Here is an 18,314-nt window from a genome sequence, read left to right as displayed (position 1 = left end):
TTACTGTGATGCAAAAAATTACCACGTCAAACCCCAACTTGGCCATAAGACTGATTCTGATTCTAAAATATAGCAACACATTACAACGCTTTACTTTTATTGCGCACCTCTGCCGGTGTTATTACGGTATCTAGACCTGCTTGGTGCCCCTCTTTCAGCGTCAGTACGGTAACCTTCAGCCGCAGTCAGTCGCTTGTTTGTTGCTGCTGCAGCGTCGCTCCGCACTGACTTCACCTCTTTACCTGAAATCAAAGTTTATCTCCTCGGACTGAAGGTAAGTGGCCTAAATAATTCATTAAAGCAGCACAATATTTCTGTGGGGTTTTATTATAAGGCTTAGAATAAACCGTTTCATGCGGGTGCGCGTCGCCACCGTGTCTCTCCCCCAGAAACGAGTCTTGCGTGAACGTAAACTCAGTAATGTCATTTTGCTGCAGGATCCAGCGGTGTGTGTGCAGATTCGGAGGCACCTCATTTTTTTTATTTTTTATTTTTTTCTTGTACGTCAGGATAGGTTTACTGCAGCACTGTGCTTGGATTTTTGGTGCCATTTTAGGCCCAGAAAGCCTCCCTCTAAAACGCATCATCTGCTTTTTTTGCCCACAGCTCATCGTCGTAAAGGTGATCATCGAGTGAAACCAGGAAAAAAAAAACAAAAAAAAACACCCGAACACAGGCTGCTGAGCCTAATTCCTGCTCGGGATAATTACAAGATTTTACACGGAATTACTTGCCGAGCTGAATCTACAGAAGTCTGGGTTCATGCCGGATTTCGAGCACTTCAGATTTTCCTATTCGAGCATGAATCCGGTCCTGGGGGAGAGCGGCCTCCTGGCTCCGCAGCAGCATCACCACCAGATGACGGGCCAAATCGACTCGGCCATCCCGGAGCCAGGCTACTTCCTGGGGGATCACGGCGGATTCGGGCCGGATGGCTTGTCCGGGTTGGATCTGGGCGCCCTGCCGCCGTCGGGCCTCGCCTACCTGCACCTGAGCAGCCCCCTGCACCGGGTGCCACCGGCGGCCACGGCGCTGCGCAACGACCTGGGATCCAACATCAGCGTGCTGAAGACCTTGAACCTGCGCTTCCGCTGCTTTTTGGCCAAAGTGCACGAACTGGAGCGCAGGAACAAAGTGCTGGAGAAGCAGCTGCAGCAGGCGTTAGAGGACAACAGCGGAGGGGATCAGCACCAGAAGCCGCTGACCAAAGAAATGGGGGTGCAAACCGGATTCATCGGGCCAATCTCAGCCAGACCGGGCTTTATCCCGCTCCACAACGCCAACAACTCGGCCTACTTGCCCGGCGGCCTGCTCTCCCCTACCCTCAACCCTCCTCCTCTCTTTGACAACAAATACCTGCTGGGAAACAACCTGAACACGGATTCCAACTCCAACCTCACCATCAGTCCGGCTCTGAGTCCCAGCGACCCGACCAGAACCATCGGCAACATCAACGAGAAGTTTTCCGCTCACACCGGCACCAACACGCCACCTCCTCCTCCGCGCTTCCTCCCCGGAACCATCTGGTCCTTCAACCACACCCGGAGGTTCGGCGCCGGGAGGGAGTCGTGCGTCACGGGGCCCGGAGTGTCCTGGACACACCCGGACGGTGTCGGAGTCCAGATCGACACCATCACACCGGAGATCAGGGCGCTGTACAACGTGCTGGCCAAAGTGAAGAGGGAGAGGGACGAGTACAAGAGGAGGTGAGGATTCCTGAACCACAGTCTGTCAGTGGGTTAAAAGTGATCCAGGTTCTGTTCATTCACAGGTTTCACTATGATACAGGTGGTGGCTGATATTTACTGTTGCTGGCGGACGTTTTGTTGGAGAGAGTTGTGTTTATCAGGGTGGAGAGGCTCCTGACACAGTGTTGGGAGATTGTGCAGGTTGGTGATGGGTCATCATGGAAGAAATTCTATGCAACAGACTTTTTTTTTTTTAGTTTTGTAAATTTTTAAACTCAACTTTTATCGTATAGAACTTTTTTATACAGAACAGACGGAATTAAGAAGTCATTAAAAACATCCAGATTTGAAGTGACAAGACAGATAAAATTAAGTCAAAATTTAAGGAAGCAAAGTAAGACAATACTAGAACTAAACTAGAAAGAAAGAAAGGGAGACATAAATAAGCAACCATTTAACATATAATAATATTTAATAAATAAAAATATTAAAGCTCTCTGCTGGTTTATCGAATTGGTTCATTCTGAAAAAGTGTGAGAAAATGCCAGTTTGCTTTACATTCAAGGTCTCTGCAACAGATTTTTACTTTTTATCAAACAATGACAAGATATTTCCATTTAAAGGCAACAACACGGTGAAGTGTTGTTCATCCTTAGCATCCAAGGACTTGCAAATATTCAGCAGAAGCTCCTCATTAAAGACTCAGTTCAAAAGCATGTCACAACAATAAAACATCGAATGGAAATACAAGGTTATATCAAGTTTTACAGGCTTTGTCCATTTTGCGGTATTTATTACAGTCGGCATGTAAAAGGCTACTTTTGTCTTCTTCAGTTCATCCCATTTTAATTCATTTATTCAACCTTACAGTGAGGTCTGGAGGTCTCATTTACAGTGTAGTAAATAAAAGGTGTAAGAACACAACACAGACGTGTATAACAAGAAGAATATTGAAAGACAAAGTTAGTAAAATAATACAAATCATTATGTAGAGCATTTGAGTTTTTAAAAATCTAATGAATCAACTAAAACAAGAACAGCTGCAAATAAAATAAGATGAATTTAAAAACCTGATGTGTCCAAGGATCAACATGAGTTCAGCTTCACCAGACCAGACCTGAGCATCATTCTGCATGATGATCTTTATCTGGAGGCTGTAACATTATTCTGTATGATCTGGAAAAAGTGATGCACTCTTGAGAGGTTGTAAAAGATAAAAGCATGGTGCCTTCAGGCTGCTGGTCTGAGAGTGGCATCGGGCTGAAAACACAGAAGTATTGACTGGAGTTGGATGGTGCAGTCAGGCCTCCTGCCTCCTAAACTGAAAACACATCGTTGCTGCTAATGGCTTTAATCCAAAATAAATAATTCATCGTTCTGGGCAGTTAGGCACTTTATTAGGAGAGCAAACTTAATAACTAACGGAGCAGGCCTGCAGTGTTAGTTTGTGCACTGAGATCATTTTTATTGATCGCAGAAATGTAACTGTCACAGCAGCAAATGCATTAAAACAGATGCCTAATACTGATAAATAAAAAACCCTGAAATATTGTACACCATAACACTGACGGTGTATTTGCTGAGCGAGCAAATGGCCCAGCCCATTACCGGGCCGGCTCCTGCTCCATAATGTGAATTTGCGCTGAAGGTTTCATCGATTGGATTCTCTAAAAAGCCGACACCTGATATTCAAGTGGGGTCAGGTCTGATGCGATGATAAGAATTTGTCGCCACACAAAGATTTTCCACGTGCAGTTTATGTCCTGGAAGCTCCAGCTTTAATGTCTCTGGCTCCGTTCGGTCATCGAGGGCAGAGCTGCAAATCAATGAGCAGGGCGGCTTTCTGGCAACGTTGGGGTTTATTTAAATGGACACATTTGAACAAAAGGGATTCACTTTAGGAGAAGTCAAACTCCGCAGAAACAAGAGCTGAGTGTCCGTTTAAAGGCTGCAATGATTATTTTCACTGTAAATCAATCTGTCAATTATTTTCTTGAGTTATTGATTAGTTGTTTGGTCTGTAAAATGCCAGAAAACGGTGAAATGTTGAATGTTTCTCAAAGCCCAATATGACAAATGTCTTGTTTTGTCCACAAAAATGTTCAGTTTACCATCTTAGAGGAGAAAAAAAAAAAGCAGAAAATATTCACGTCAGAAGCTGCAGTCAGAGATTTTCCTAAAAATTACTCAAACCAAGGTCAAAACAGTTGGAGATTAATTTAATAGTTGAAACATAATCAAGTATTCGATTAATCACAGCTACTCTGGACTCTTTTTGCATCAACGTGTGCAAGTTTCCTGATTTATCTGGTATTTATTTCACCACATATTCTCACCATGTGAAAACTATATTACATTGGTTTATATCAGTATATAGGTCCATTAATTCTTACAGTGCTTTCTTAAAATATATCAACACATCTTCACTTTAACAAATATGTGACATGGAGAACCTAATATCACTTGGTGGTGTTGATTTTTTTGTAACCTTTGTCGCATTCTCTTGTAGTTTTACAGCAGGATCTTGTGTGATGCTTTAGCCTCATGAGAATAATTGATTGTGTTGGATGCAGCAGATGAATACAACAAACCAAACTGCTTCTGCTGATTTGTAGTGTTCATGTTGCTGTTGGCTGGTAGATTTTGGTGCATGAAATGGAGAAAAAGAGCTCATATTTGAATATGTTTCTCTTGGTGACTAGCTTCACTGCAGCCCGTGTGTCTCTACATGTTGATGTGTTCCTCTCTCGTGCACCAACACACCCTATAACACCCTTTTTTCTACTGCTGTGATTTGTTAAACAGCACTGACCTCACCGCTTTGTTCTTCAGCCTGCTGAGGCAGATGCTTCTGCAAGACAAACCTTCAGTCACATTGATTTCAGAAGCAGCAGGATGTTAAACCGAACAGCAGAGACTCGTTCTCTGACCTGTACGTCCAGAAACTGCTTATCATTACAGTTTTATTGTTGCACTAAGTTCCATTGAATTTTTTTGAAAGCCATTAGAGTGATGTAGAGATGGAAAACATTTAAACAGTTTCTCCAGTAACTTTGCACTGGTTGTGGAAGTGTTTTTGTCCTTTCTGTATCTCCTTTATATTGTTCCCTGTCTGCACCAGTTTCAATGATTTCCATATGTTTTGATTTTTGTGATTTTAGCATCACAGGCAGCTCTAAATACTTCAGTACCCATGAGCCTCAGCTGTTTTTTCCTATTGAGCCCTGTTCCTTTTTACAACATTAGAAAATGTGATGTGGACTTGGATGAAACTCTACTGCTTTAGTCGTCAATACAAGAGATGATCAGCTGTCTTAGAAAATACCTGGTTCCTTGATTAGATCTTCCATCAGCTTCAGCTTCTGGGTTGCATTTCAGTACAAAACATCCAGTAGCAGAGCTTAAGATTCTGTTGATAAAACAGTTTAGCAGTTAAAATGAGTTTCTCTCCAAGTTCTGAAAGTGAAACCTCTGCTTCGACTTCTTCTAATTATCAAAACTGGTCAGAAACAGAAATGAAATCATTTAAAAGCAGGAGTTAGAACATAAATCAGTGTTATTGAATTATCTAGGAAATCCAAGTATTTGTCTGCAGGGCTGAAGCCAGGATTTTAGAAATGCTAAAACCCCCACCATGGCCATTTTATAAGTATTGTTTTACTTTGGTGTTTTATTCACCTAGTTAACTGTCCAGTCATACTTTTTGCAATTTTTTTCCCGAAAACATGAAGGTCAAAAAAGCCGTCTCTGAACTGTCAGGAATAGAACTCTCGTAGTGAAATGCCAAAACCTTTTGTTCATCTATTTATTGCTGGCAAAAATAGTCATATCAAAGAATTTTGAGTGTAAAAACAGTGGAATCAAGACATAAATGCACTGAGCAGTTTTTTCATCGTAGCATGTCAACCCTCCTCTGGTTACTAAAACCACCAAATTCATGAGCAAACATAATCATTGTTTCTAATTGTAGCTACAACCACGAAGGTCAGAGGAGCAGCGCTTTCTTTCTTCTTTCATATGACTGTGAATGTTTGGCTACATCCAAAGGGAGGAACTGTCAAGGGAGAAGTTAATGGGTTCTGTTGATGTGTCATGAGTCCTCCCCTCCTTTCCAATAGTCCACACATCGGTTTTTTTCAATAGCCAGTATATGATGCTGATATATTTTTGCTGTTGTCTTTTCTGCATCTAATTAAATGCAACAAATTAATAACTAAAAAACACAAAATTGCTGAACTAAAATGAAAATGTGAAAGAAAAAAATGTTTATCTCTTTTTTGACCCTTTCTTGAAAGAGTTTGTGAGCTTAACGAGAGATGGAAACTTCTGATGTGGCAAACATTTAACTCACTTGAAAATGTTTCTGCTCCTCCAGACGGCATAAATATGTCTGATACCAGCTGATATGTAGGAATCATTACAACTTGGCCAACTGAAAACAGTTCCTGAAGACCTCTCTCCAGTTTTCTGTTGTAGATGGACAACGTTTTGTTTCTTTTTTGAGGCTTTTTAGTGTTTGGCAAAAAAAAAAAAAAGGCTGCATTCCAGATTGCATACTTTAAGTACAGCTGCCCTTACGAAGTAGATGCAGTTTCATGCAGCATGCATCTAACTGGGTCATGCTACTTTGTCATATTATCTTGCCTTAAACTTTTATCATCATAGTAGGTTGAGGATTAAGGATACGTTTTTGCAGATTGCATCTCTGCTAGAGAGACATGTCTGTCAGTTAGAGTGCATTGTTAAAGTTAATCCGACTTTAGAAATATGTTAAAGATAGAAAGATAGCATTAGCCGCATACTAAAAGGCACAGCTAACCATCAAGCAAAAGATTTAGCCTAACACCGTCAGCAAATTAAATTCCAGCTGCACCGCTTGTTAACACCTACAAGTGAATTACTGGGGTCTTTCTGCGTAACATTATGAATGCTTGTTTTTATTACAACTTCAGCAATATCTGCGAGCTCATCTTCCAAACACAGCTCCGCTAATTCACAGGAGCTGCTCCGCTCTGCTCATACGCTCTCTGTCTCTCTGTGTAAACAATAGCTTTCAGTGATTGGCTGCTAGTCATGATGTGTAACAGGACTTTGCTTTAGACCACAGAGTGACTACAGAAAGAGAGAATCGGCTGAATCAATGCCAAAGTAGCGGATTTACTTTATTTTGCGAAAGTTGGTGACTAAAAAAAAACAATACAAATAAATTTAAAATGCCAAATATCGGCCTCAATCAATCGACCCCTAATTCTGATTTTTTTTTTTGTTGTTTTTTTTTTTTTTTTGTAAATGCAACTTTTCAAAAGTTTGTTTCAAATTTGCATCACATACATGGAAACAGTGCAAGGAGGCAAGCTGAGTATGAGCTGTTGTTTTTCTCTCTCGTTAGTCCTCCCCTCACTTTCTCTCGATCCTCTTCTTTTTGTCTCTCTCCCTCTATCCCTCTCTTCCTCCATCCTTTCTTCCTAATATCCCTCCTCTTCCTCCTCCTCCCTGCTGGGTTTTCTCTTGGTACCTGCAATGCAGCACTGGCCTGTGACCGCCAGCAGTGATGTCACCCTGTCTCCCTCTGTCTCTCTCCCTGTCTCCCTCTCTGTCTCCCTCCGCCTCCCTCTCCATTTTATCTGTCTCCCTCTCAGCGTCTCTCTGTATATCTCATTACGTTTCTCTCCCTCCATGTTTCTCTGCTGTCTCTCTATCTCTCTCTCTCTCACCGTTTCTGTTTCCATTAAACTGTTTCCTGCCGTCCTTGCTGACTCCTTGTCCATTTCCCCCCTTGTTGTCTCAAGCTGCAGCGTCAGATGGGCGCTGACATCGTCGTCTTTGTCATCATCATCACCTTCACCCCCGTACAACACATCTGTTCAAACCTGTGTTGAACTTTATTGCCAAGCTTGGAAAACATGTATAATAAAATGACCAAATGTATGTGGATGCTCATAAACGATGGTCAAACATGTCTTTATAAAACCTTGGCTTAATGTGCAGCTTTAATATTAATACACCAGCCTTTTATTGAAGATTATCCAGTCAGATGGATTGGCTTCTCTGTTAGTCCAAAGAGCTTTAATGAGGTCCAACACTGATGGAGGTTAATAAGGATGGATTGTGGTGCCAGCAGGATGCAGGAAAGTGAAGTTCTTCAGCAGTAAACTTGAACACAGTTTCTCTGTGGATCTAGTGTTGTTGATCATGAAGTTTATTTGATAATTATTAATCTTTTTCTGCTCATTTTATGTCTTTGTTAGTTTTGAATTAGTGGTATCAGCACCTTTGATGGTCACTTTTTTGCTACAAAAAGTTATTGTGCTCTACTTTTTCACATAGATTTGTGTTGTTTGGCTTTGCAACTAAATTCATGACGTTAATGTCAGAGGCTTCACAATTAACCAAGTATCAATCACAGTTTTGGCTTGAACATGATTGACTATAATATTGAGGTTTAAAATCCTTCGCTTCTAGAAAACTCATCTTTTTTAGAAAACAAAACATGCAGTTAAAATTACTTGGTTAAAGCATAATTTTCTCTTTCATAGTAATTTTTTTTAATCACAGAGCTGCCTGAGCTGCTGCAATAACAGAGTGGAGACTGGAGGCTTCTCTGTGCACAGCAACATGTGAGGTGTTTAGGGAACCTCCGTACATTGTAATGTCTATCGATACGTTCAGCAAGTGAGGAGTTTTGGGTACAATTTTATTTATATTTAGCCTCTAGGAGATGCTCTGAATTCAGATGAGAGTTTATTTTTAATAGAATTTTTAGTAATTGTGCATATGTATGATTTTTTAATTTTTTTTTAAATGTGAGTGTGGTAAAATTATTTTGTTTCTGAAATTAACGAGTATCCATCCATTATCTATACACCGCACCAGGGGAACATCCGCACTCCATGCAGAAAGATCCCAGTGTCCTCACTGGAACATGAACCGGTGACCTTCTTGCTGCAAGACAACGGTGCTAACCACCGAGCCACCTATCATTATTATCATTATTATTATCCATCCATGCATTATCTATACACCGCTTAATCCTCATGAGGGTCGCGGCGGGCTGGAGCCTATCCGAGCCGACTTAGGGCGAAGGCAGGGGACACCCTGAGCGGTCACCAGTCTATCGCAGGGCTACACTTAGAGACAGACAACCAAGCACACTTACATACACACCTACGGACAATTTAGAATCACCAATTAACCTCAACATGTTTTTGGACTTGTGAGAGGAAGCCGGAGAACCCGGAGAGAACTCACGCTGTATGGGGAGAACATGCAAAATCCACACAGAAAGATCCCGGTGTCCTCGCTGGGACGTGACCTGGCAACCTTTTTGCTGTGAGGCAACAGTGCTACCAACTACACCACTTTGCAGCCCAAATGAGTAAATATGTTAAATAATCAGAATCACCATATCAATCAAAGCAATGGGCATTATTGTGGTTATAATTGTGCAGCTTGAATAGCAGAAGAAGACAGAAATAGTTAGATAAATAAACGTAAATAATAGTAGATAAAGATGGGTAAATAATAGGAGTTGGAATCTTTAAACTGGTGGAAAAATTAGTGAAACAAAACAGTTCAGTTAGTTTCATGCAGATATTTTACACCAGTGAACAGAAATGATTGTAATAGTTATACAAAACAGTCAAGAAAGGGTGCGATAAACCACACTGGGTTTCCAAAATGTCAGTCCCTTCAGTGGAACTAAAGGGTGAAGCCCGATCTGTGACTAGTAGCCTCAGACCAAAGGTTCGTCTGCATGCTTTTGGCCACAGAATGTATCAACACATGCCATCTTCAAAGGCCTTAAATGTTCGCTCCACTAATAATAGAGAGCAGCAAATGTCAACTCTCATTTTTCCAGTGTCACTTCTGGGAGGCTGCAGTGACTCATACAGGGTGTATTAGAGTTGGTTACAGCGAGAGATGAAAGCTGAACGATGGCATCACCTTGTATATAAAGATACCAAGAGGACACCCAGGTTGCTTGTTAGTGATGCTTCATGGCTATCTGTAGTGTTAAAGGGAATGGTAATGTTTTGCTTTAAATCACCGTCTCTACAATGTCCATAACACACTATGGAGTTCTCCAGGGTGGGACAAGATGGTAAAAAGTTGGAAGGGGTCAAAACTCTTGCAACATACGGACATTTTCCAAAAGATCAAAAGACACATTCATTCTCCAGTGTTGATTAACTTTTACTGGTGACATGTATCCAATCAGATAGAGCTGTGGGCAAGACGTTGCTTGGGACCACAGAGTGAAGGCTGCAGATAAATCATAATCCGAGTCAAAGAAGTGCATTTTAAAATAATTTATTTTATAGGGAATTGGTTATAAAAAAGATGTCGATATTCTGAAAAATGCATAATATTGCGGCTCATAATGGGCCCAATCTAAAAAGTTCCGCTTGAACCTCCAACAGCTTTCTCAGCAAAACATGCCAGATGATCATGTGTTTGTGCATCTCTCCGTGCTATTTATGTCTCTGTCCTCCTCCTGTTTCATTACAATACATTTCCACATGTATCTGTGTGTTTGTGTATATGTTCACTGCCTGTCTGCATTGCAGCCCAACTGTGAGCAGATATAGTTTGATGGTATTCATTTTATATTCGTCTATACCGGCGTTGAGCGGGACATTTTGCAGAAGTGTTATTTGCGTTTTTTTTTTTTTTTTTCTTGTGCATCAGTCTTCCAGCTATAGTCGATGCTTGTTCACAAGTTCTGGAGGAGTGACTTTGGAGGGACACCTGAGGGGTAGTTTTCAGATTTTTAAAATCCAGGTCATGTCTTCTCTGTCTATGATCTTGCCTACCTTAGCTTTAAGGTCTGGTTAAGGTGAAGACACTAAAACCTCTTTTGAAGGATTACTGTCTCACTTTAAGGAAACTGACTCTGAGCTTCAGGCCGTGTGAAAAGAAACTCAGCTGTAAGCTCAGTTTATCTTATTAATAAGATCAATTTGCTTTATGTGTTTATGTTTGTAAGGTTAGTATTTGATATCAGTGGAGTCTTTCAGTCATCTCAGCATGTTTTGTAAGAATCCAAGAATAGGGGTCAGAGGAAAGGCTCCAGGTCCATCTCAGGAGAAGCCTTTTCATCTCTGTTTGACTTTTGGTCTCTGGATAGACAGACAGAGCATTTCTTATGTGGCATGGTAAACTTATAGACCAACATTTACCTGACGTATGGAAGGGATTTCCTGAGTTCTGAGGTGTTTTTTTTCTCTACTGTGGGCTCATTTTCCCTGCAGCATCTAAACTCTTGCACCTCTGTGAAAGCAGCATGACCATGATTGGAAGTAGAAAGAATGTTTTAAATGCTGTAAGTCATAAAAAAGAAATACAGAAACTGAATTTCTTTGATTATTTACTTTACAAACACCGAAAAGAAAATCTGGAATCAACATTTACAGCCTTTTTCCAAGTGCCCACAAATGTTGCCAACACTAGGTTCCTACATACTATAAATATTTCACTACTTAAATCTTAAATTTGTTTCCATACTTGACATCTCTCCTCTGTGTGTCAGTGTTGCCTGCAGTTGAACCGAGGACAGCTGGTCACATCTAAGTCACTCATGGCTTCACAGATTCGGAAAAAGAACCACAGAATTTGAATTTCTTTTAACTCAATCTTGTGATTCGTTTTTGGCAATTTTTTAAATGCGACATGTAGAATGAAGTGATTTTGATGAAATGTTCCGATTTTAACTATAGATTTGAGAAATGAACATCAAACACGATTAGTTGAAGGTCCCTTGGAAAGCTGATAATCCAACAGTTCTTTTTTTTCCTCTTTATAAAAGAAATCATGCATTTAAATCAGCCTGCACCATTTAGAGTTGAGACAGTTTAAAGCTGTCGGCGCTGCAGAGGGCAGTTTTTAACTTGCATCATTCTTTTCATGACGTCCCAGTTTGGTGACGTCACATCTCAGGAGTTCAGCACAGCTGCCTGCTGTCATTCTAGCGGCACCAAAATCCTCCACTTCTCATTGCTTTTATTATAAAGTTCAACTCTTTAACTGCCTTTGATATTTTAAGAAGCTTTCCATCATCCAGCAGCGATGACACCATCACAGACAAACTGGCTGCTGTGGATCCAGTCAGATACGATGACAGGCAGCAGCCTCACTGCAGAGCCACGTGTTGAGACTGACAAAAGCATCAGAGCCACAAGGACATCAGCTCGCTCTCTCTCTAGCGATCATATCTGAGAGTCTCTTTCTCGCTGGTCACTGCAGCTCAAATACCCCATCCCAATTTAATACTTCGACATCCAACACATTGTCTGTTTTCTAATCAGTTTCACCTAAAATCTCTTGGCTTGGAGTCAGGTTTCACTCAGTGTAATGAGGAGCATCTGCTCAGCGAAAACCTGCATACACAAGCTTTTGGAAAGCATAACCCTCTGAAACCTGAAACCTCACAGCGGGTTTGAAAGACACTTAAAAAAAAAATTAAATTACACCAAAGAGTTGTTGTTTTTTTATTCCAGTTGTTGTGTGTGCAATGTGTGATGTGCTGGTTTCTATTCTGATGCTGATTGTCTTTCTTCTTGCTGTTTGCTGTGCATCTGTTTGTGTTCACTTTGCATGTCTTTAAATTAGTTTTAATCTCTTTTTTGTCATTGTAAATGTTTTTGTGAGTATTTTGCGTTTATTGCGTGCACTCTTCACTGCTTTTTTTCATTGGTTTAGGTGTTTCTTTCTTGTCACTTAGCAGCTATTTTCCATTTAGTAGCAGTCTTTCGGTGTCTTACAAGTGATTTTATCCCTGTATTAAATTAACATCTGTTTTTGTGTTAATTTTTGTTTTGTATGTGGTTCTGCATATTTTTAAAATAATTTTGCATGTGCTTTGTGGTTGTTTTAATGCTGCATTGTATTTGAATTGGTTCATTTTGTCTCTCTTTTAATCAGTTTTAATCTCTTTCTAGTCAGTTTGTGTCTTTCTGTGGGTATTGTGAACATCTTTTATTGTTTTATTTTGTGGTTCTTTGTGTCTCTTTGCACCCTTTTTGTGTCTTTTGTGTGATTTTAGTCTGTTTGCATTGAGTTGCATCTATTTGTGTTCATTTTGTGTCTCTTTTTTTTTGGTTTTGTCTCTCTATTGTTTTCTGGTCTTTTTGTGTCTTTGTGAGCTTTTTGCATTTTTTATTTATATATGTCCATTTTGCATTTTTTTTTTTTTTTTTTAGATTTTTTGTGCTTCTTTTGTTTCTCTTCACTATTGGTTTTTATCTCTGCATTGAAACAACGTCTGTTTGTGTTCATCTTCTTTCCAGTCTTATTGTGGATCTCTGTAGTTGTTCTCTTTGTTGCCGCTTTGTGGCTGTTGGTATTTGCTTAACATAGTTTTGTGTCTCTTTGCTGTTGTTTTCTGTTTTTATAATGTGTTTTTTTCAGTTAGTTTGGAGTGGATTCAGAGTAAATGTAGAAATACGTAGCAGTCTCCTTTAGGTTGAGCGGGTTCAAAGCTGTGAAAACGCAGAGATGTTCACAGGTAGTCTGCTCCTCCAGCTGCCAAAAATAATGGATTAATCCTGGAAGGCTGCTGATGTACCACTTTTGTCCTTATGAAAGTAACAGCAGAGATTTATAAGGGCATATCGACCCAGCAACCCACAGAATACCTGGAGAACAGACCTGCAGCAGGGACTGACAGGAATGTAGTAGTCAATTTTAAATATGTCATTTTCTGAACTAAAGTATGCAGAACTAGTATCTGTGATGATATGAACCTCGGGTATCAGCTGTGACACAAACAGCGCACATTAAATACAATTTCTTTGTCAAGTTCATCATCAGGTTTAGTATTTTAGACTTCTGCTTGCATTCACTCAGTCATGACAGACTGCCGTAGTGAGCTCATGCTACTTTACATAAAATGATCCCTGGGAGTTTTGTGCAGTTTTAATTGTGGGTGACTCAGAGCTCTGACATCCTTTCTGTACTTGATATAATCGGATACCCTGCGGTGAAGCTTCAGTGTTGTATCAGGGGAGAGATAGGCTTTGGATTTGTGCATCACTGCATCAGAGTCATTAGGATTCACAGCAGCAGCAAATGTCACAATGCATTCAGTTGTTGTCGATCTTCAACTCTGGGTAGAAACGCTGCAAGTTGTCCCTCGTGTTGCAAGAATGTGACTTAATGAGCGAATCTCTTAGTAGACAGAAGATACATCACAGTATAACAGAGGAGGAGGCCCTGCAGTGCAGCCTCGTCTCTGCTGTTTACTTCTGTCTTCTCTCCGTGGAGACCGAGTGTTGCAGCGTGTTGTTCGAGTCGTTCGTGCCGTTCGTGCTCTACACGCAACGACATGGGCTCTGCTTATGTAACACCTGCTGAGTAATAACAGTGGTGGTGACGGTGAAGGTCAGTCAGGTTACTATGGAGGGTTTGTCTTCAAGCTGCAGAGAGCAAGATAAGGAGGCTGAATCTCATCTCACCCCATTGTTATTGTGGGCATGCTCTCAGAGCTGTTAAACCTCAATCTCTGTGTTTATTGTTTTTTTTGTTTTTTTATCCTGGCAATTTTTTACTCCCTGTGGATTCATGTTTCACTGCAATATAAAGTCCTGTCACCTCTATGGAAACAGCACAACCATGACAAGAAGTAGAGAGAACTAAAATATGTCTTCTGTGCTGTGTGTCACAACTAGAATGCCTAAATAATTCTTTTTAAAGAAAGCAAAATAAAGAAAAAAACAAAAGTTTTATTTCTTTCTTTGCAAAAATTGGAAAACAAACAAACAAACAAAACAAAACCAAACATGTCTAACGTATCTAAAATGCTCTGAGGTGTTCACAGGTGTTGTCAACACTAGAAAACAATGGTGGCTCCACATACTACGGATATTCTACTGTTAACACTTTTAATTTGTTTCCACACTGGTCTCCTCTCTGCCCTGTATAAACACAGCCTGCAGTTCAGCTGAAAACTCTTGGGTATTTCCTCACGTGACTGTTGTTTGCAGCTGAGTCAGTCATGGCTTCACAGTTGTGTTTTTGTTTTTGTTTGTTTGTTTTACAGAATCTAGTGCAATCTGTTTATTTTTGGTGATTTTTTAAATTGTACAATGAAGTGATTTTGATGAAATATCATGATTTTAGGCTGAGATTTGGTTTATTGTGCTGATGGATGGTGACGTAACAGATGATGTGTTCAAGGACTGTCACGGAAAATTGAAAATCAGTTTCTGGCTGATAAACGACGTCATTTTGGTTATCGTCTCTGTTTATTTTTTCAAAATATAACATGCTTTTAAATGCTGCTGTTGATTTTGCAGTTAAAACAGTTAGGAACAGTATGATTAAGTCGGTTAATTTTATGTGATCATCTTCGCTCTGTTTTAATGCTACAAGCAGCTGAGTACTTGCATAACTACCTGTGTAAAATTCCTCCTTTGTGTGTGCTTCTAGATGGGAAGAAGAATATACAGCCAGGATGGATCTGCAGGAGAAGGTGGCTGAACTTGAAGAGGTGACTCAATTAAAAACCTTCTTCTATGAAAAATGTTATTGTTTTTTACAGATGCAATCAGCTTCTCTCCATGTAAGCAAATTTTCTCTGTTGTATAACAAGACGTGATCATCACTTAATGTCTTTTTTTTTACACGGTTTCTGACTCTACTTATTTCATTTTGAGTTAGGGGTGGGCGATATGCAGAAATATATCACGATTTTTTTATTATAAAATCACGATTTCAATTTCATCACGATGTATTTTTGACCTCTTTCCATCACTTGCTTGTCTTCTCATACCTTGTGCCTTTGCCAAATGCCTGTTTTAACGTTGTCTGTTTGGGTCCAGCTGCTGCTTGTGGCTGTGGTGCTGCCGGTGGTCCCCTTTCTGTTTGGCTCTCAGCATACTGTTTAGGTTGCTTTCCCTTGAAGTGATTGAATAAGTTCGTCATGTTACCATCCGACGTGCGAACTGTCTCTGTGCAAACTTTGCAAATTACCTTTGTTTACGCTTTGTCATTTGGAGAAAAGCCAAAACAATTCCATAGAATGGAAGTGGAGTTTTTCTTAACGACCAACTCCTCAGCCATGGCTCTCCATGCGGCTACCGCTACACACACACAAGGAGGCAGGTAGAAAATTATGTCACTGCCCGTAATTCGCTATGATTGGTCAGTCAGGTTGACGACGTAATACGTCTGGTGCGTCGGTGCATCAGCATAGAACTGCAATTTATAGAATGTGAACGATCCCTACGATTTCCTCACTTTGGCAGATCGTTCTAATCCTTCGCGATCTAATATCGTCATATCGCGCACCCCTATTTTCAGTAATGTTTCGTAGTTTTATCTTCTTGCTTTTCTACTAGATGCTGCACATCATAATGTGTAATTTGGTTTTCTGAGCAATATCTGGCAAAAGAATTCCCTTCAGGATTAAAAACGTTTTGTCGTATCTTATGATAAGCTAAGACCATCTGTCAGTGAGTTTCTGGCTAATAAATAGTGTTGTTTTGTTGTTGTTTTTTTGTTTTTAAACCTAACACACCTTTTGTGTTTTGTAGGACCTGCAGGAGAGCGAGGTGTGTCAGGATGAACTGGCTCTAAGGGTGAAGCAGCTGAAGGCAGAACTTGTTCTCTTCAAAGGACTCGTCAGCAATGTAAGTCTGCTCAGTGTTCAACTTTAGTTTTTCTTCTGTAATGTTTTGTTTTGTTTTTTCCCCCATTTGTATCCATTTAAATCTAATCTCACATGTTAAGTGTTTACAGCAAGACATTCAGTTCACTTGTTTTTTTCTGCACTGCAACCAAACAATGATTTTTGTGTCTTTGCCTCAGAACCGCTCAGATCTGGACAGTAAGATCCAGGAGAAGGCTATGAAGGTGGACATGGACATCTGCCGCCGTATTGACATCACCGCCCGCCTCTGTGATGTGGCCCAGCAGAGGAACTGCGAGGACATGATCAACATCTTCCAGGTACGTCTGCGGCAGTGAACGTCCTCCACAAACCCCCTGTCTGAACCGCTGAATAAACCCATCTCCTCCCAGCAGGTACCGACACCACCCTCCACTCTGACCCGCCGCACCAGGAAGCGCAGCGGCCAGTCGCCGAAGCCCGGAGACGGAGACGAACTGAGCATGTCCGAGAGCGAGGGGGGCGGGGCCAAAGATGAGGAGTCGTGCAGCTCATCAGCCAATCAGATCAATGAGCAGATGCAGAGGGTGCTGAATCAGCTGTAAGTGTGAAACCTTTTGTAATTTAGTCACATCAGCACTAAAGCGTCCTGTAACTGACGTGACTGTGTGTTGTGCAGGAGAGAGTGTGAGTTTGAGGACGACTGCGACAGTCTGGCCTGGGAGGAAACCGAAGAAACTCTGCTGCTCTGGGAAGATTTTCCTGGATGTACTCTGGGAGTGGAAACACAGGGAGAGGTATGCACACACACACACATATCCTGCACAAATGTGTGAATTGATATAGAAATCAGACGTGGTTGCAGGTAAAGTAACAGACATACTGAGGTGGAAAGAGTTTGAGGCACTAAAAATTAAGATCAGGACACTCTAAAGATGTCCGTTAACCCTCTGAACCTTGAACAGTTTCTGAAGTTTTTTGCTCCTCTTGCATTTTTACTCACTGTGGACACATTTATCACTGCAATATTAAGTCCTGCACCTCTATGGAAACAGCACAGCTATGACTAGAAGGAGAGAGAGAACAAGAAATATCCTATGTGCAGTGTGAGACAGTTGTAATGTGATAAGTCCTAAAAAAAAAAAAAAGGAAATACAAAAATTGCTTTATTTGACAAAAATGTAATAACTTGAAACTAGGATGTGCAACACTTTTTTGGTGGGAAAAATGGTGACTCTTCATTCTACAGATATTTACCTATTTACTTGTTTACAACCTTTTCAAATGTTTTTTAATAATACTCTGCACATCTAGAAAGATGCTTCACCATGCTGAATGTATCTTCCAACAACTTGCTCCTCTGTATATTGTGTCTCCATTATGAATATTTTCTTCTCAGTCTCTCATTGTCTTCTCTCTGCTCTGCAGTTTACCCGAAAAACGTTTTGAATTTTGGTCACGTGACCATCGGTAGCAGCTGCTTTATTATGCTTGCAATTGTGTTGAGGAAGCAAAAGCGTCTGGTTTTTTTACAGAATCTGATGCAAGCAGTTATTTCGTTAGCAATTTTCACAAATCAACAAAGATATTATAAATAAATATCCCAATTTTAAGCTCAGATTTGGATAACGCTGCAGTAGTAAAAAACAAAACAAAAAAAAAACAAAACAAAACAATGTATATTAAATATTTGTTGTGAGCACCTGGTGTCTTTAAACAGAACCAGTTCTCATTAAAACACTTCTGTTAAGTCAGGCCGGTTGTTCGGCTTCTCTGAAAATTTGTCTCACTTCTTCTTCTTTGGATTCAGTCTGTCTCAGTGTCTTCTGTTTCTTAATGTAATCTGTACTGACTCTGGGATGTTGAGATCGGGGCTCTGTGGAGGCTCCGGCTGGATGTTTGGGTTCGTTGTCCTGCTGCAGATTGAATTTAGGGTCAATCAGACGTCTCAGTTAAGGTGTTGAATGATGGATATGAAACTAATGTGCCTCAAGCTTTTGCTCATTATTGTATAAATAGTT

The 18,314-nt window shown here is 40.5% G+C and overlaps 1 protein-coding gene across 1 annotated transcript in view; it reads left to right on the top strand.

Annotated features, from left to right (window-relative positions):
* Positions 1-187: 187 nt before the first annotated feature.
* Positions 188-18,314, top strand: part of iffo1a (intermediate filament family orphan 1a) — a 24,838-nt gene continuing 6,711 nt past the window's right edge. The window contains exons 1-7 of the mRNA XM_008281142.1: positions 188-274; positions 607-1,706; positions 15,114-15,174; positions 16,220-16,315; positions 16,494-16,634; positions 16,710-16,894; positions 16,973-17,090. Coding sequence (XP_008279364.1) covers positions 763-1,706; positions 15,114-15,174; positions 16,220-16,315; positions 16,494-16,634; positions 16,710-16,894; positions 16,973-17,090 — 1,545 coding nt within the window. The 5' untranslated portion in view covers positions 188-274; positions 607-762. The remainder of the gene's footprint in view (positions 275-606; positions 1,707-15,113; positions 15,175-16,219; positions 16,316-16,493; positions 16,635-16,709; positions 16,895-16,972; positions 17,091-18,314) is intronic.

Source organism: Stegastes partitus, unplaced genomic scaffold (assembly GCF_000690725.1).
Source record: "Stegastes partitus isolate 25-593 unplaced genomic scaffold, Stegastes_partitus-1.0.2 Scaffold224, whole genome shotgun sequence".
Taxonomy (NCBI): Eukaryota; Metazoa; Chordata; class Actinopteri; family Pomacentridae; genus Stegastes; species Stegastes partitus.
This window is presented reverse-complemented; position numbering and strand designations above follow the sequence as displayed.